This window comes from Bombyx mandarina, chromosome 21, assembly GCF_030267445.1.
Source record: "Bombyx mandarina strain Sakado chromosome 21, ASM3026744v2".
NCBI lineage: Eukaryota > Metazoa > Arthropoda > Insecta > Lepidoptera > Bombycidae > Bombyx > Bombyx mandarina.
Window position 1 is genome coordinate 8,411,741 of NC_143227.1, and position 19,996 is coordinate 8,431,736.

General features: G+C 34.9%; 2 protein-coding genes across 2 annotated transcripts; one reads left to right on the forward strand and one right to left on the reverse strand.

Moving 5' to 3' along the window:
• The first annotated feature begins 213 nt into the window (after positions 1 to 213).
• On the forward strand, positions 214 to 9,460 carry Upf1 (Upf1 RNA helicase). The gene is made up of 10 exons (XM_028170725.2): positions 214 to 701; positions 780 to 967; positions 1,716 to 1,916; positions 2,238 to 2,308; positions 3,336 to 3,403; positions 4,068 to 4,183; positions 4,656 to 4,865; positions 5,111 to 5,281; positions 6,103 to 6,262; positions 6,353 to 9,460. The coding sequence occupies exons 1-10, from the start codon at positions 522 to 524 to the stop codon at positions 8,084 to 8,086; spliced, it is 3,099 nt and encodes a 1,032-aa protein (XP_028026526.1). The 5' UTR covers positions 214 to 521; the 3' UTR covers positions 8,087 to 9,460.
• LOC114240296 (arrestin domain-containing protein 3) lies at positions 9,455 to 18,847 on the reverse strand. The gene is made up of 8 exons (XM_028170773.2): positions 18,038 to 18,847; positions 17,799 to 17,954; positions 16,717 to 16,928; positions 15,752 to 15,934; positions 14,641 to 14,829; positions 12,871 to 13,041; positions 11,465 to 11,561; positions 9,455 to 10,830 (listed from the first exon to the last, which is right to left on the reverse strand). The coding sequence occupies exons 1-8, from the start codon at positions 18,150 to 18,152 to the stop codon at positions 10,685 to 10,687; spliced, it is 1,269 nt and encodes a 422-aa protein (XP_028026574.2). The 5' UTR covers positions 18,153 to 18,847; the 3' UTR covers positions 9,455 to 10,684.
• Positions 18,848 to 19,996: the final 1,149 nt, after the last annotated feature.

The window sequence follows — 19,996 nt, forward strand, 5'->3', positions numbered from 1 at the left end:
CAACAACAATCTTGCCCGTTAGTCCAGGTCCATTCGCGTCTTTTAGATTATTTTGTAGTGAGAAAATCGGTACAGTGAAGAGAAAAAAGTATATTTAAGTTTATCCGGTCATATTTCTCAATTAAGTAGTACTTGTGACCTGACCTCTATTGCCCAGTGTTGCGTCTTGTGGCAATAGTAAGTGACAGCTTTGAGTTGTAAATATATTTTATCTGTACTTAAATTTTCTCACTTGGAATAGTTTGTTTTTCTGTACTTTAATTGGTTAAAAAACAGACAGCTAAACTGCACTCAAAGATTTGATTGGTACAAAACTTTGAAATTATTAATTGACAAATAGAATAACAGACAATTTATATAAAACTTTATACGGAAACAAACCATGTGTTAACATGTCGAATTTTCGTCACGATTTGTGTGTCGTTTGAATAACTGCGTGACTGCTATGGAAATATCAGCCAATAGTCGTTCTATATATTTTCTTTTGGATTAATTTTGTTTGTTTAAATTCGTCATTAAAAATGAGTGTTGAAGCATTCGACCCAAGCTCGCAATCGCTCACGTTTCTGGAAACAGAGGAAGGGGACTTTATTGGAGCAGACACTCAAGGCTCTGAGTTTGAGTTCACGGATTTTACATTACCCTCTCAGAGCCAGACACAGGCTTCACAACATGACCATGGGTTGTCTTCATCCAACCAGGTATGTAGAACACCACCGAAGACACATCACTTCAACTCACAGAAAGATCAGTAACTATTGACATTTATCACGTTGTAGGTTAACGGAATAGGACGTGTAGAATTGTCGTCTAAAATCTCTAACGTGACTAATACGATACCGGAGCTGCAATTCGAAGAGGAAGATGAGGCTTTGTACAGCAACAAGGAACTTCCAGATCATGCTTGTAAATACTGTGGCATACACGACCCGGCCACAGTCGTTATGTGTAACATATGCAACAAGTGGTAAGTAGTATCATAATCCCAAAAATGTAGTATTTATGGATATTTTTTTACAATATACATGAAACTGACCTCTGCTTCCTAACTATTTTAAGTATTGGTTTTTTTTATCAACATGGGTTGTTACATCTTTCATGGTTATCTGTCTAATGAAATTAGAATGTTAGGAAAGTAATAGCAACTCAAATACAACTGTGGCCTCTCAAAACAGGCATGTCTTTTGTATCTCTCAAAACAGACATGGTTCTGTTATCCATGGGCCCTGGAAACAACTTAAAATTAGTTAGATCTTTGTAACTTTACAGTTATTGGAATGTAGATTGCAGATTAATAAGTTGCCTTTGTTACAACGAATTTTCTTTAGATTCTGTTCCTATATCTTCTTTGAGCATGCCCTACATTGGTAATTATCAACTGAGTAGAGGAATTAATCTGGAAAAATTTACTGGATTCAAGTAGTAATGTTATAACTCATTGAAAATGACCTACTTGAATTACAAAATTTAGATATTGAAGTATATAATACAGCTATGCTACATCGGATATACTTTAGAGATAGATAAAACAAAACACTTGCATACTACTGAGCAATTGGAAATATAAAGATAATAAAGAAAGAAATAAATACTTTATGACTTAAAAATTAACCAAATTTTAGTAAAATTAAATGTCTATGAAAGAAATTGCAGTGAAGATTGTTATACACAATTTATTGAATTTACTGTGATTCCTTAAGAATAATATTTTTCAGGTTCTGTAATGGCCGCGGTAACACTTCAGGCTCTCATATCATCAACCATTTAGTACGTGCAAAGCACAAGGAAGCTGCATTGCACCGTGACGGGCCACTTGGCGAAACACTTCTGGAATGTTACTCATGTGGTGCTCGGAATGTATTCGTACTTGGCTTTATACCAGCTAAAGCTGATTCTGTTGTTGTGCTACTTTGCCGGTATGATAATTTTTTAAAACTTAATAATCACTCATTAATATGTAATATGCTATTATCTCAATCATAAAATCTGTGACTCACTCCAACATAAACGATTGCTCTCACTCTGTGAAACACCGTGCCACATGGTGTCGCATCGCGAGAGCATCGGTATTGCAGGATCCGACTGATCCACTGACACAACCACTCTGTGAAGAGTGTACAAATAGGAAGAACTATCTCAGTGCTCAGAAAAAAAAAACTATAAAACAATTGAAACCAAGATAAATTAGATAATTATCAACTGCCCGCTACATTTAATATCAAGAATTGAATTTTCAGACAACCGTGTGCAGCTCAAAGCTCTTTGAAGGATATGAACTGGGATCAGGAACAGTGGAAACCTCTGATATGTATGTTTATATCTTTTAAAACATAAAAAATCAAATGATTTGTAGTACTGATAAGCTTACATTTATTTATGTGTTTATACATAACAAGTTTTATATCTAAACCTGATAAATAGTGATCATGAACATAGCATCCTGAAGTTCACCTGGAAAGACTTTTGTAGATGATGATGTAGATTCATATATAAAATATGTTTTGTAGTCGTCGTGGCCTAACGGATAAGACGTCCGGTGCATTCGTGTTGATCGATGCACCGGTGTTCGAATCCCGCAGGCGGGTACCAATTTTTCAAATGAAATACGTACTCAACAAATGTTCACGATTGACTTCCACGGTGAAGGAATAACATCGTGTAATAAAAATGAAACCCGCAAAATTATAATTTGCGTAATTACTGGTGGTAGGACCTCTTGTGAGTCCGCGCGGGTGGGTACCACCACCCTGCCTATTTCTGCCGTGAAGCAGTAATGCGTTTCGGTTTGAAGGGTGGGGCAGCCGTCGTTACTATACTTGAGACCTTAGAACTTGTATCTCAAGGTGGGTGGCGCATTTACGTTGTGGATGTCTATGGGCTCCAGTAACCACTTAACATCAGGTGGGCTGTGAGCTCGTCCACCCATCTAAGCAATAAAAAATAAAAAATAAAAAAGCCCACATGATGTTAGTAGTTACAACAGTATTGACACAATATTGACACCACTTACCTTGAGATATGAATTCGAAAACCCCATTTCAAAGTCTAAAATTGTTCTTAGATAGGAAATTACTCTGACCAGTATTCTTATCCCACAATTCTAGTCATTATGCATTATTGTCATTATATCACCTCATAACGAGCTGTCTTTTAATCATACTCTTAAGACTTGAACAAATAGTTGAATAGAAAGACTTTCAATGTAAAATTTGTTTATGTAATTTCATCTTGACCAATTTGAAAACCTATTAAGAACATAAAATGTTTTAGTATATGACATAAAAATTGATAGATAGCTTTTAAATATTAACCGACAATATTCATTATAATTACAGCTGATCGTGCCTTCCTGTCTTGGTTGGTGAAAGTGCCATCAGAAACAGAACAAATGCGAGCTAGACAAGTAAATTTTTATATACAAATTAGACATTTATAGAAATATTAATTAATTTACTTATTTATACCTTTTTATAAACAAAACAATACATATAATAATATGATGTATAATAAAATATAATTTTATACATATAAATAGTATTGGGAGACAAAACAAGAGTTTTAAAACTGTTTTGAAGAAAAAAATTATGTTTAATAGTTTTAAGTAATTTTCAGCTGCAGTTTGCTAAAAATTAGCAATAATCTTTCTATTAATAATGTGCAATCTTTTCTGTTTGCACATGCCCTTTTTTATTTCTGCTCATGGCTTATTCAGGGCTTGTTCCTAATTATTTCATTGACCACATCAAATTCTGTTTTCCAAACGTCTTTTTTTGCAGAAGGAAATATTTTGTATCCCTAATAAGCTATAATATATTTAAAATTTTATTATAAACATTAGCAAATTACAAATTGTTAAGCATTCTATTTTTATTTTAGCCAATAATCCTTTTTTTAAACATATATTGATGAACATGTTCTAAGTGGGTATCAGTACCTGTAAAAATCACTATATGAATTACGTGTTTGTTTTTATATTTATTTTAAGATTGAAGTCACTGTTAACAGGTGAATTAAACAAAGTGAATCTTCCTTTCCTTATCACTATTCAATTTAAAAATAAATTCCAGGTAACTCCACAGCAAATAGGCCGCTTAGAAGAGTTATGGCGTGACAATGTGGATGCTACTTTCCAAGATTTAGAAAAACCAGGAGTAGATGAGGAACCACATCAGGTTTTGCTGAGGTAATTATTTAAATATAAAGTTTGGCTTGTAATACTATGCATATAGTGTAATAGATACATACTCTTTAAGAAACAGTTAGGTTTTTACAGGTTAGTATATGACCCCTTAAACTTAAATGTATTTAGCAGGATCATAATAACTAATGTTCGCTAACTATTCAAAATAGGAGCATAACAACTCATAGCCACACCATTCAAAGATTATATTTTATATATTGCATTTTTTTGTGTGCTATTGATATGTATGCGCTGGCATGGTGCATAAAAATGCTGATTTAATCCACTTCATGCCATCACATTCATGCATATTTATGAAAATATTTTTCTGAGAGTAAATAATATATTTTTGCTGTTCCTTTGCTCTAGTACTTTTATTTTTATTTTTAATAATAAAATTAATTTCCAAATGAAAAAAATTAACGATACAATAATTCTCATATATTTTGTATATTTCTCTTTCATTTCTGTATAGGTATGAAGATGGGTACCAATACCAAAACATATTTGGTCCTCTTGTAAAGCTGGAGGCAGACTATGACAAGAGACTGAAAGAATCACAAACACAAGAGGGTATTGAAGTTCGTTGGGATGTTGGTCTGAACAAAAAGACTATTGCCTACTTCACATTGGCTAAAACTGATAGCGATATGAAGTTAATGCACGGCGATGAATTGAGATTGAGGTAATATCAACATTCAAATTAGATATTTCTTTAGAGTTGTATATTAATGACCTAAATGTAGAACTGGATCACATGTGACATTTACTTTGTAACCTTATCAACAAGACAAACATGATTATGTTTAACAATCTATCTGTGGCGCAATGTATAATAAGTTAATCTGTTATTTAAAATTAATATGAATGGCAATTCAATTGTTATATAGTTTTTCATACGTTCTATGTGATTTTGTGTATTTATTTCAGATATGTTGGTGAGATGCATAAAGCATGGTCAGGTGTCGGTCATGTCATAAAGGTCCCAGATAACTATGGTGATGATGTTGGACTCGAACTGAAGAGCGGTGCTGGGGCCCCTCTAGATTGCACTTCTAATTTTGTTGTTGATTTCATCTGGAAGAGCACTTCTTTCGACAGGTTTATAAATTTATTCAACAAAATATTTTTAAATCATAAACCTTTTTTATAGCTTGGATGAGTGGACGAGCTCACAGCCCACCTGGTGTGAAGTGGTACCCATAGACATCTACGACGTAAATGCGCCACCCACCTTGAGATATAAGTTCTAAGGTCTCAAGTATAGTTACAACGGCTGCCCCACCCTTCAAACCGAAACGCATTACTGCTTCACGGCAGAAATAGGCAGGGTGATGGTACCTACCCGCGCGGACTCACAAGAGGTCCTACCACCAGTACAACCACAATGTAAGAGAATTAATGATCCGCGCGGACTCATAAGAGGTCCTACCACCAGTACAACCACAATGTAAGAGAATTAATGATCCGCGCGGACTCATAAGAGGTCCTACCACCAGTACAACCACAATGTAAGAGAATTAATGATCCGCGCGGACTCATAAGAAGTCCTACCACCAGTACAACCACAATGTAAGAGAATTAATGCTTGTTTCTTCTACTCAAGCAGCTTTTTGGTATTAGTAAATATTCCAATCTGCAGTATTTTTATCAGTTTAGACAGACAACTTACCATCAGCCTAATGTGAAAGTGTTACTGAAGTGCATGGACTGAAGTGAAGTCCAAGAGGTGACTTGCTTGCCATCAGTGACTTATGTTAAAACACTTCTCAATTTACATCTTAACCAAGCTTGATATAGAAATAATTTATCTATTTGGTGGTTAGTCTGGTAAACTTTTTCCTTTTATATATAAAGTTCAGATCAGTGTGCTTTTTAATAATTTTAACGTTTTTTTAAACGGGTCATTTATTACATTACAGAATGCAACTGGCACTACGTAAATTCGCCTTAGATGATTCTTCAGTGTCTGGTTATATATATCGGCGTCTGTTAGGCCACGAAGTTGAGGAAGTGCTGTTTCGAGTACATCTTCCAAAGCATTTCAGTGCTCCTAATTTGCCAGACCTTAACAGATCTCAGGTACTGCATTATGAACTTATAATAATAATATTATACCATTAAAATTGTATTTTTAATAAACTGAGGACATTTAAAAATATTCAATTTCAGGTGTACGCAGTTAAGCATGCTCTTCAGCGTCCCCTGTCTCTGATCCAAGGTCCTCCGGGAACCGGTAAGACTGTCACATCCGCTACTATAGTGTATCAGCTCGTCCGGCAAAACGGTGGACCAGTATTAGTTTGTGCACCTTCGAACACCGCCGTCGATCAACTAACTGAAAAGATACACCGGACTGGACTCAAGGTGGTCCGATTGTGTGCCAAGTCGCGAGAGGCAATGGAGTCTTCCGTATCGTTCTTGGCACTTCACGAACAAGCTCGCGCTCTCGGTTCTGCTGATAGCGAACTTCGGAAACTTACTAGACTCAAGGAGGAAGCCGGTGAACTTTCTGCTGCCGATGAAAGGCGATATCGTTCGTTGCGCCGCGCCGCTGAGAGACGCTTACTGGACGCTGCGGATGTCATATGCACCACGTGCGTAGGCGCCGGGGACCCTCGCGTTGCTCGTATGAGATTCCAGTCCATTTTGATCGATGAAGGCATGCAGTCGACGGAGCCAGAATGTATGGTGCCTGTAGTTCTAGGAGCCAGACAGTTGATTCTAGTCGGTGATCACTGTCAACTCGGTCCCGTGGTAATGTGTAAGAAAGCTGCAAAAGCCGGTCTCAGCCAGAGTCTTTTTGAACGTTTGGTCGTCCTCGGGATCCGTCCGTTCCGACTCGAAGTACAGTACCGCATGCATCCTGAACTTTCACGTTTTCCTTCAGACTTCTTTTACGAAGGGTCCTTGCAGAACGGAGTCAGCGCCGAAGAAAGGCGTTTACACAAAATCGATTTTCCGTGGCCCAGACCTGACAGGCCCATGTTCTTTTACGTCACTCAGGGACAAGAAGAGATCGCCGGCTCCGGAACTTCGTACTTAAACAGAACTGAAGCTGCGAATGTTGAAAAACTCACAACACGGTTCTTAAAAGCAGGCGTCCGTCCCGAGCAGATCGGTATAATAACACCTTATGAGGGACAACGATCCTATCTTGTGCAGCACATGCAGTACCAGGGCAGTCTACATGCTAAACTGTACCAAGAGATCGAGGTTGCCAGCGTCGATGCCTTCCAAGGGAGGGAAAAAGACATCATAATTATGTCTTGCGTGCGGTCCAACGAACACCAAGGAATTGGCTTCTTGAGCGATCCGCGACGTCTTAACGTCGCTCTCACGCGCGCCAAATACGGCCTCATCGTCGTCGGCAATCCGAAAGTGCTCAGTAAACAGCCGCTCTGGAATCACTTGCTCGCTTTCTACAAAGAGCGCCGTGTACTTACCGAAGGACCGCTTTCGAATCTGAAAGAATCCGCCATTCAGTTCGCAAAACCAAAGAAGCTGGTGAACTCTCAGAATCCTGGCTCCCATTTCATGTCCACCTCGATGTTCGACGCGCGCGAAGCCATGGTACCGGGCTCCATCTATGACCGAGCGCGGCCTCCGCGGGACCCGCTGGCGTACGTGGGGCCGGAGCGCGGCGCCCTGCTGCATGCGCCGGTGCCGCCGGCCGCCTTCCCAACGCAACGCCTGCCGCCGCGCATGCCGCGCCGTCGCGTCCCGCCGCGCTTCTCGCAGGAGCCCCTGTCGCAGCAGCCGCCGCTCTCACTATCGCAGGGCGCATCGCAACCGGACTTCAGTCAGGAGTCCACGGCGCCGGAGTGTCCGTCGCAACCGGACGGGCTGCTGTCGCAGGACTCTACGTACCAGGGCGGGTTCAGAGCACGCTGCAGTCAGTACTGAGAGCGGAGAACGCGGCCGCGGCGCTGACGAGACGACCCGCCCCGACCGGAACGTTAGTCTTCGCCCGTCGACCGTGTTCGCGAGTGGAAACTCAGACCTTGGAAAATGTGTCAGCGCGAAACGAGCCCTCGCGGTCCACGCGCGGGCTAAATGTTACCGCATACAGGGATAGAAATTCATTGGAGGTCCGACTACAGAAATAAACGGAAAACCCGACTGCTGCCGTGTCTATCCCCTTGACCTGTGGCGTAAGGAAATCTTTAATGATTTATCTTGTACGCCTAGAAAATAGAAATCGACATTTACCCGTTTCATCATCTAAATCGACAAAATGTATTATCGAAATTATTTAATTATTTCAATCAGCAAAGTAACATTTCGTTATATAAAAAAAACTTTTAGTATTTTATGTAAATTACATAAGCAACAAAAATAATAAAAGCAGCATGCGAGCAAAAAAAAACGAGGAAGCAAAAACGAATTTTTCTTAGTCGACCAAATTGCATCTCATAAATCGAGTCTCACTTGATTTTGGTCAGTTGTGAACTCGATGCTTTCATCACCGAATACATTATCGATACCATTTCACAAATAGAAATTCAAGGAAATCTAAAATTTCATAATCAAGTTAGTAAACGGTGTTAGATTCCGGTTATTATTTTTCCACAATCATTATCATTCGTGAAAAGTTCTTCATAGATCGTTGACATTTATTTCAAAACTAAATTTCGTCTGAAAAAATCATGTTCACTTGTAATTGTTTTTCCTTCTACAAAAATCATATAAAAATGTACTCGTGCATCTGTCATTGTCACAAAACAAAAATATAAAAATTACTACTACATATGACAAGCAACAATTTTGTGCATAATTTCACTAAACATAAGAATTTCTTTTTAATCACAAAGAACATAAAACAATACAAATACATAATTCCAACTGCTTCTGTGGTTAGTTTCTGGTCATCCGTATATTGGTATTAGTGACTCTTACTTTAAACTAGATTTTATAATGAATTGTTACAAAATCTTCAAACATCCTCCATCTATCATCACCTCTCACAAAAAGGATACTTCACCTTAAATAACTTGTGTTATATATTAGTTTTTTATGTATAATTGTTTAAAAGTACACTAAAATCTAAATAAAGACGTCGGATGTTAACTGAAATATGTTTAAATGTGTCTTTTAAAATGAATTCATATAAATTTTATGTCCTTCATTCAATTTCACTCGATTTACTTTTGTGATACAGAACTTTGTTAACACCCTCAGTGTTTCGTGAATATTTGTTTATCATCTGTCATTGTTTAATGAAAGATTTTTGTTATGTGTTTTTGTGAAGGAAATGCAATAAAAATTCAAGAATTTGTATATGTTTTTATTTATTTCTGTTAATAAGGGTAAATAAAATTACAATATAAATGAGTATATAAATGCCCAATATAGCTATAAATTAATAGGTGATTATAAAATATTTTGCTTATTAAAAAAATAGGCTTTACGCAATTCTTATATATAACTTATATATAACTTCAGGCCTTGAACTCATCCCAGAAAATCCAAATGCGTATAAACGCAAGTAATTAAATAGCATAACTAATCACATATTTGCATTTTAGTAAAGCTGACAATATTAGCACTACAAATAATTAATAAAAATTTTTATTAAAAGGCACTAATAAATTTTAATGAAAAGAAAATTTAATTGTAAAATCAATGCGTCACTATTTTTCAGTTCATTAGTTCCCCGCTCAATATAGCTTACAGTCTAAAGACGCAATCGTATGTTAACTATAAAAACTAAGAATATTCATTAATTTGTCTTTAAATTATCTGTTTCAAACCTTTCAAGTATCAGATGTTAAATGCAATATATTTTATTTGAGCATATAGCAGTAGTCAAGACAATTCATGGATATCTAATATACTGTATAAAACGTTACAATCACAACCTTAATGTGCTTCACATATTTTCGTAGCCAAAACGCAGATCTTCGTAGAGAAATAAATATATTATTACGAGACTCCATTTTTTGCCACGTTTTATGCACTATTTTTTTAATGAACAAAAATATAAATAGTGTTATCTACGGCCGATAATACATAGATTTTATATGCAGTAGTTGAGTAGATAACAACACGGCCCACATGAGATAAAGTGGGTATCAAAACACGAGGTATAGTACTCCTGAAGGTTTTTCAATTAGGAAGACAATTCGTTTATTTTCTATTATCGCCACATCGGTCAAATTTTCTGATCGCCAAGTTACAGTAAAGTATCTCTTGCCTGTACATATCTTAAGTGCCTAAATTTAGAAAAAGCAATGAGAATGACAAGGAAGAATTTCATGTCTGATCTAAATTATCACTAGTTTAGTTTGTTTTTCTTTTTTTTTTTAAATGGGTAAAATTCTGAATCTCAAACACGAACAACGATTAGCAACCAAAAATATCACAAAATTTTGCAAAATTTGAGATTCGTGCAAAATATTCTACCAAAAAATAATACTTTCTAAACTTTTCGCTTAAACAATACGAAATACTGATTTTACAATTCTGCTTGAGATGATTTGCTTGCTGGAGGCTCCGAGGCTCTTACTGAGGAAGCGGGGGTGGTTGAATAGCTGCATACGTAGGATAATACGGAGCGAAGTTTGGCGTGCGTATCATAGTGTGGTTACTGTCGCCCCTGTCCTGAATGGTTCGTACTGAATACGGAGATTCTTTGTAAACTGGTTCAGCTGAAAAGGAATTAACACATAAATAATTAAATCAAGAATAACTGTCGGACGACATGGCCCGTCTTAAGTGATTACTGGACTAAGATCTTGAGACCTAAATTCGAAATCCCAATAAAATCGGAAAGATGACATAAAACCAACCCCGATTCGAGTACAAACAATTTGAATGAGTTCTATTAAATGTTGAATACTACGATATGAGGCAATACCTATTGCGTTTGCTAATTTCGGGGATCAAATCGTCTTTTCGCATTAAAAGTGTACAATTTCCAAAGATATTCGCAATTGAGTTAACATGCGGAATCATTTCGCATCAAAAGAGCGTAGTTTAGTTTTAGTTTTTTTTTTAGTTTACCTTTATTTTGACTACTATTAACAAAATATAACATAATTTTATCTTACTTTAAAAGACATAATGTAACTGGTAAAAACTAAAAAATAAATGTTGCGAAGATGATTAATGTTAAAAATATCATATGTTAACCCTTTAAAACACTCCTGTAAAATTTAGTAAGTTTTGAGATTAGACAGTTTTAATGCGAGTAGACGAAATCTCAACTCGACTAACAGCGTTAGCCGTGTAAATTATACATCTGAAAATTGAGTTAAAGTATATTGGATACGTGATACTTACTAAGCGTAGGATATAATGATTGGAATGGAGGTTGAGACGGTTGTTGTCCCGGTAGCACCCATCCTCCTGGAGCGGAATCGCCAGAAGTTGCGGGTATCTGCAAATTCGTTACGTTCTAAAAATCATCTCTCTCAATTCTCTTAACTGCACAATTAAAAATTTAGAAATAAACATATTTATTAGGGCTGTACAATTTAACCGGCCAAGCCGACTATAAAAGTTAGCTAAATTAATTAGGTAGCTAACCGATAGCTAACCGGCTTAGCTAATTTAACCGGTTAACTAATTAGCTCAGCAAATTAGCCAACGGCTAACGAGCTAAACGGGTAATTCTTTTTTCAGCTATTCACTATCTATCTATCTCTTAGGTTTATGGCGTTTCCTTTTAGATTTCGCCAATGTCAAGTGTATTTAATACTCTGCTTAATAGCTGATTCCTATTGATTTCTGATTGCTATTGTAAAAATACGATTACAGAACTGAATTTTGTAAAGTCAATGACAGGTCCATGTTTTTTTAAGTTGAACCGTTGAGACAACGATATTAATTTATGTACGACGCTTTGTTGTCCGTTGAAATAAATCGTATACACTGCAAAAATCTCAAGACCATGACTTGATGTTGAATAATTCCTTAGCCAGTACACACTACAACGTAAACGCCGGCTTCCGCCTTAACACAATGGTCGTAGTCGCAATGACCTGAACTGAAGGCAATGAATGAACGGACTCTAAAATACTTCGAAAATGGTTCAAGTAATGGTAGAGAAGGAAATATTAAAAAATGACGGAATAAAAGTCTGCAGTTATTAAAACCTACACGTAAGATCCATATAACTATATATTATAATGCGAATTCATTTCCATAAAGAGGAGCAATAGCTACAAAGTCTTATGTAAAAAGGTATGTATGTTACCCCCACGGAATATAAGAATATGATTAAAAACGTGAGAACGGATATATTATGCACTAACAAACATCCAATCACGTGTGTTCATACTTTATTTTGTTCCGCGTCACCGCACATTACAATTAATAATATAGATATGCCTTCAATGGGGGGTCACCATTTATTGGTTGGTATATCAAATTACCTTTCAAATTAAGATTAAATATGTACCCACTTATTGAATAATAACATTTGAAACCAAACGTTTCAGTGGAATCAGTCCAGTAGCTCGAAAAGTCAAATATGCAAACAGCAGTTTTTTTTTTTGCTTTTCATTCAGTGGTTTCTGAATAAACTCAACACAATGAAATTATTATTTTTTCTTTTACCTGTTTATCTTCAATGGATACACTTTACTTTTCTATCTAATTATATCACAGACTTATATACAACTAATAATAATTAATAATACTAGCTAATACTACAATAGACTAGGCATAATTTCAGAAATACGCACATTAGCAGGTTGTCCGGGTGTCACGGGCAGGATGGCGGGCTGGCTGGGCGAGTTCGGGACGGGGGCAGTGGGCACGGGCTGTCCGGCCATACCTACCAGCGGTACGGTACCGATTGTTATGTACTTCTTGTCGTGCATGTTCAAATGCATACCTGACACTACACATTCGACCTGCAAATATTTAAAATCATGTAATCAGTGGTATCACATTAAATCCAACCATGTATTAACAAAAAGTGTATGTGTGTGAAAGACAATATTTAGTAGACGATAGTGGGGATGCCACGAAGAGTCGCACAAAGAGGAGTGCGAGAACGTTTAATGTGTTCGTTCTATCTCATTCTCTCGTCGACTGAATCTTATACGTTTGTGTTTGTGTCTCTATGGACTTATTTTTTCGTTTCATCGAGTTTGAAATCACAACGATTCTAAAGAAGTTTCACTTCAAAAAAAATTCAGTTATTCAATAGTTAAGATATACAATTTTCAGTGAGTTCGGTGAACTATTTCAATCAAAGTACTCTAAACGCCTCCCTACATTTTTAATGTTTTATGGTCTAGCCAGTCGTGGCTTCCATCGCTCATCAAAATTGACTTTTCTTTAAATCTCGTTTCAAGGAAGATAATATGTCATAATGCTCTAGAGATAGTAACTTTAATAATAACTGGGAACAAATCACGAACGGTCAGTCAGCCCCAAAATAGGATTCCCTGTGTTATGGGGGCACCAGAGACTGACATACATGCTTGTATACGTTTAAATATATTTATGTATAGACAATAAACACCCAGACAAAGAGCAAACAAACCTGTTCATCACACGAATGTTTGCAAGGTGTGGGAATCGAACCCACGACCCTCGACGCAACAGTCAAGAGCAATAACTAATGCACCACCGAGTCAGTCATAGAAATACTGTATAAGGCGTTCTTACATTAGGGGGCATCCATAAATTACGTGAGGTGTTTAAGGGGGGAGGGGGTCGAGTCAAATCTCATCTAATCTTACGTTGGAGAGAAGGGGGTCTCGGCAAATATCACGCAATTTTTTTTCTGATTGAAACAAAAAAAAATTATACTATTTTGGTCCATTTAATCCAGATTGTACATGCTTAAGATTTAATCTTGAGCGTAATCGTAATACGAATAAGATCATTCACTAATTCGTTCGAAAGAAAATAATTTCATTCATACTGCGACGCAGAAAATTTAAAAAAACACCTCACGTAATTTATGGACGCCCCCTTACATAGCCGGATGTTAAGTGACAAAAATGATTTCTTAAAATATTTACACAAGTTCAAGTCTTAAAACGTAAAACACAGATTAAATTCTTTTTAAAAAATCCAAACATTTTCACTGAAAACGAAATAAACTTTGATAGTCTGTTGTTACACGCTCACCAGGCGTGCATGATACCTAGGTAAATACTCGTATATATCCGACCTTGACTAACGAGTATTACATCATCAAACAACAATGGATGCTAGTAATATTTAAAATTATCTAGTTTGGATTAGCCTTGAACTACGCTAATTCAATTCAATTTTGGATGTTCTATGATTGTTCAAGTATTCGTCTGATAAATTTATCTCAACGGCAAGAAAGCGAAATATCCAATACAGACAAACATAAATACATTCTAAATTGTGAATAATATTGTTTCAATAAAACATCAAAATGCAATTATTTAGTCATGTATAAAATGAATTTCATGTACTTAATTCAGAAAACTAATAGCATTATTATCATTACTATTAATTATTCATACCTTCAAGTCATAATCCAGATCTATAATATTACAGTTGACGAGATTCGAAGGTGGAATCGGGGGTATCTCTATGTTCAGATTCCAGTGTTTTGTAGTACCGGCTGGAGCAGGACCCTCTTGCAGTGTCACAATAACGTCTTTAATCTTCTTTGTCGCCGACGAAGGAGATGTGGCCCGATACGTTACCACCTTTTAGGGTAGGGTACATTAAGTTTCATTAAGTCTCCAGAGCCATAACTTGGTTATTGGAAAAGCGACAACAATAAAAACATCATGTATATAAAAGATTTTGCAAGCCTATAAACAATTTATAACCTACGTAATTAGTATACAATTTTATTGGGACATAGACCTAAGGTCTCACTCAAGATGGGTAATAGCATTAGCATTGTAATGTTTATGACTATGGTGACTACTTAACACCTGGTGAATCGTGAGCTCGTCGAGCTATCAGCATACGTGATAAATAAAAAAATACTGGACGACACAAACAATTCACTATATATAATCTATACTATACATATACATACACTATACATATCACAAGTATATGATATTATATTATTGTATTGTCATAGAAGAAAGTCCCATTGAAACACATAACCTTTCCAGACATTCCCGACCAGACTTTAGATCATGTTACAATACATTGCAAGTACTGCAAAATAACATACTTTTTTCCTGAACTTTTTTTTCTGTCTACGTTTTCGGAGTCGATTCGCTTACAGAAGGGACATACATAAACATTCCCGTTTTAGAACCTGCTAAAATACCTTTTACATTTAAATAAAATTGTGTAATCCCATTTATGTAAAATATGTCTATATTACTGGCTGAAAGTTAAATATTTTTTTTAAATCTTGAAAACAAGAAAGTTTTTGCTCTGGGGTTAATTTTTATAAAACAGCAATCCTGATTTTGCAGACATAGTCATTGCTTTGTGCATATCATTATCAGACAGCAATATTGTATTTGCACTTAATTATTATTACCTTATCGCAAACATAACAAACTGAATTATACATCTTTTAACAATTAATTATGGAACTGTTACTTTATCACAAATTAATATCCATATAAAACTAATCAAATTAAAAAAATGAAGACTCACCTTCCTCAAAAATATTTTTACAAGATGAAGTTGGACATTGCTCTTATTTTCAATGTCTATTTTCAAAGGTATCACTTGACCTGGACAGTAACCAGATACAGGAGCCTGCACATCCACTGCTAAAGGTGGTGATGCACAGCAAAAACAGCAGAACGTCTTTTCTAATTGAATGTGGATTGGTTCCTGTGATCAATGTATGTATTTTGCATCACTAAACAATCAAATAAATAATACGGTCTTATGAAAATGTATTTTACAAGATTTTTTATTTTTTTCAGACCCCTGCGGCAGATATTTAATTACTCATTACAGTTATGTAAACTAGTAGAAAAATATTTAGATCTGAATTACATGTTACGAAAGTAATAATATTTCTCTTATATATAGGTATATATTGTGTAAATCTCTTCGCAACTTACTGCCACTGCCAACATGTAGTGACATTGTCATCTAATCTTCCTACATTACTGTTTTCCTAATATCTACTTTGAGTAGTCTTTGTACAATATTGTACATGTTGAGATGATTTCAACTTCCTCCAGTAAAACAATTAAATGTTTAACTTTAAAACATAGAGAGTGAGCTTTTAAATTCAATTGAGATATACATTTAATAGTTGATAGGTTCTTTATTACTTCATATTTATATTAAACCTTCAACTAGTTATATATAACTTCTTAACTTGATAACTTCATAATAACCAATTATATAACCTGCTGGTTTTCAGTTATTTTGCATGACTAAAGTGATAACTTATCTATCAAATAATTTGATTTGGTAGCCCTCTTAGAATAATTATTCTAAGGTAGCCCTTATAAAATTGGTATAGTTTATATTTAAGCTGTAGTATCTATGTTCTTCTCTTAATACAAGGTAGGCCCCAAGCTCTTCTGGTCATCTACACACTGTTAAACAGTCACTAAAATTGCTGAGCGTATTTTCTTAATTAAGGATCTTTATTTTACCTTGTAAGATGGATTGAGATTCAAGTCCAATGCATTTATTACTGTAAATGCCATCTTGGTTTCCTGATCAAATTTCCATGGTCTGTCTAATGTTACTTTAACAGTGTATCTGACATAACCATGTTCCCCTTCAAAAGATGAAGGCAGGACAGGTGGCAATGTGCAGGTAAAATTATATATGTGTTTCCCTTGTGGTATTTCAATTTCATTCCCTATAACATTTATTAATCATATCACAAATGAATATTAATTAATTTTAAAATTTGATTATTTTTCTTAGTGTAAAATTAATTGAGATTGCTTTTTTGATGTACTTGATCATGCTATTGAGAATCAGATCATGACACCATTTTTTTGTTCAACTCTTCTTATGAGGCTTTATTACAAAGGTGACAAAATTGACTTGGTGCTACAGAGTTTAATTAATGTATTCCTTATAAATTAAATGATTTTGAAATAAAGTGACAAAATAAAACCATTTACTTGCCTAAATATATCATGTTGTAATGGCAATAAGAAGGCTTTTATAAAATATACTATGGTTTGAGACCATTTGAGGATTTATCACATATTTATGCAGATTTTTAACATTACTGTTAGGTAGTGAGATTTGTTTGTGGTTGTTTCAGATTTATTTTACTTGTCAATGTTTACCATGAAAAAAAGTTTTCAAAATTGTTTCCAGCAATTGCAGGGAAAAAATCTAGTTTCTGTCCATTCAAGTTGTGGTGACATAGAATAGGTTTTCCGTAAATATTATTATGGCACTGACATTAAACTCCTTCAAGACTAGATTATTTTAATGAGAAAATGGTAAGTTTGAGAATGCCAGTTAGCAAAGATAAAATTGCTACTATGATCTATCTTTTTGATATTGTAGGCATATGGCTCATCTGAGGTGAGTGGTTACCGTTGCAGGGGCTTCAGAAATGCCCCGGGCACAGCCTACGAGTTCTTTTACTATCTGGCATAGCAAATGTCAATAGTTTTTGATTCTGCAAATGTGCGTTTTCATCATAGGGATTTGTTTACTAATGCTAGATGATCAGAAAATATTATTTTTCAAATGCGTTGTTGAATACCTGTATTACTTCCCAGTAAATAGTAAGAAATCTGGAAATATTCTTCATTTCCTGTATGCATAGTATCAGTTGATTCTGTTTTGCCTTGAGCATTTTCCTCCTGTTTGCTTTCATACCATTCGGTATGAGCTTCACCCTTAATTTTAACATGTATGCCTAAAAACATTCAGTAGACTTTCACAATTCGTTTTCTGAATATGAGTCATTCATATTATTCTGGAAAATTGTATGAATCTCACCTCGAACTTTTTTTGGACTATCAAAAACATATTCGATCCTTCCATTCACTGTTTGTCCTGCATAATATGTATTCCATTGATTATCCAAATAGATATTAGCCTCCTTGAGACCCATATCTTTTTTTATAAAATTTTAGATTAAGTAAGTATTGGTTAAAAAATTCAACTTATAGTCGGATTTTTAATTAGACGAAGCCAGCTGACAGTAGCTAATGTCACTTTGTGAAATAATGTTGCTATATTTAAAGTAATAGTGATGCGTTCAGTTCTCGTTCAATCACATAAATGAACAATGAGTGTGAAGAGTTAATCATTAATTTCAAACTATAAAAGAATATTATTTATATTTTACAATAAAATTGTATTAAAGTGATCCAATATAATAATATGTTACTAGTAGTATGTAACTACAATCAGTTTTTTTTATTTTCATTACCTATGTACCTATAATTGTTATATTTTATACATCTATAGTTTCAACTATATGATGCATTGGAAATAGGACAGTCTTACAAACTTCCTCGCAATGTTTTTCTTAATGTTTAAAACACTCGGTATTTAGTACAGGTAGATACCATAGGAACATAATGTTTCGTCGAAAACTCGTTGGTATGTACAAAACACGGCTAAAATTCGAACCCCGTGCCCGATATCGGCAGTTCGGCACACTAACTATTCACTAGACAATCGAGGCAATTTCATTAATTCAGGAGTTTTTTCAATCGTTCACTTTGTCACAACACTATTTTTATTTCATCAAAAACTGACAACACAGTAAACGTCAGTTTACTTCGTCTAATAAAAAATCCGACTATAATTCCTAAGAGGGTTTTGACTTTTGACATGTTCATATATTAAGTGTATAATCTATGGACATGTTTATTGAAGAATCGAATGACAAAAATATCGATTTTAATCGATACAAATTAAATAATCGATCTGGTGAATCGACCTCAGATAGACGAAAATTTCAATTCGATCATTACTTTTTCAAATACTCGTAGAAAGCAAGCTTGAATAATTTAGGGTTTTTTTCATTTATTCTACAGAAATAAAATAATTTTAAAATTTAAGTATCTTAATTATTATTGGAAACAAATACTTAAAAGCTTTACTTTGGACGCACGCGCACACACGTAAGAAGGCTTGTATTACCCAAAATATATTCACAAATTCAATAAATGCATTCATTCAGTTCTGAAGGAATGTCAACGGATAAAATTAACCAAGAAAATTTTTGTTTTTGAAAGTTGTGTTACGATAAGAATACTTCATTTCTTCATTAATTCACAGTTCTGTTAATTGTCTTAATAAATCGTATATCGGGCTTCCATTCTCCAGATATCCATATACCAAAAATAGAAATTCAACAGCTTGAAGGTAGAAATATTTTTAGAAATCGATCTCTCAATCCGATTTATTCTTTATTCTTTAGAGTTCAATGCAGATTCTTTCTTTTGAAACGAGTCTCTATCCTTTATTTAGATAAATTAAGAATAGCAGATTAGAATTTTCAAATCAATTTAATGCATACTTTGGAAAGATTGATGTGCATTCTTTGCAATTTAATACATTAAAATTTTCTTTATTACAAAACAAAATTAACAAATCTTATTGTTGTTATACCAGAATCGAAATAAAATATCAATTTAATTTTGCACGACATTCCTAAATCAGACTTACATCTGACAATTCATTCAGGGACACTTTGGTTTTTACTTGTCCCAAAAAATATGCAAGAGCTTAACCCATACATTTTATCTTCCAAGAAAAAGAATAAAATTTTCTGATTTTATTTGCGAATTCACTGAATATTTCATTAGTTTAATAGAACTCAAACTATAAATACTCTGATCCAGCATATTGTGCCATTTTGTCTAATTTGTCTTTTCACAGATCAGACAACTATTACTATTCTAATACCGGTCACTCACATGCGCACGAATACGCAAACCCGGA

Coding starts and splice junctions, on each gene's coding strand:
- Upf1 (XM_028170725.2), top strand. CDS start 522: ATGAGTGTTGAAGCATTCGACCCAAGCTCGCAATCGCTCACGTTTCTG. Junction 4,184..4,655: donor CCACATCAGGTTTTGCTGAG/GTAATTATTTAA, acceptor ATTTCTGTATAG/GTATGAAGATGGGTACCAAT. Junction 5,282..6,102: donor AAGAGCACTTCTTTCGACAG/GTTTATAAATTT, acceptor ATTACATTACAG/AATGCAACTGGCACTACGTA.
- LOC114240296 (XM_028170773.2), bottom strand. CDS start 18,152: ATGGGTCTCAAGGAGGCTAATATCTATTTGGATAATCAATGGAATACA. Junction 16,929..17,798: donor TTTACTGGGAAGTAATACAG/GTATTCAACAAC, acceptor TAAATGTTATAG/GGAATGAAATTGAAATACCA. Junction 15,935..16,716: donor ATCTCAATCCATCTTACAAG/GTAAAATAAAGA, acceptor CATTGATCACAG/GAACCAATCCACATTCAATT.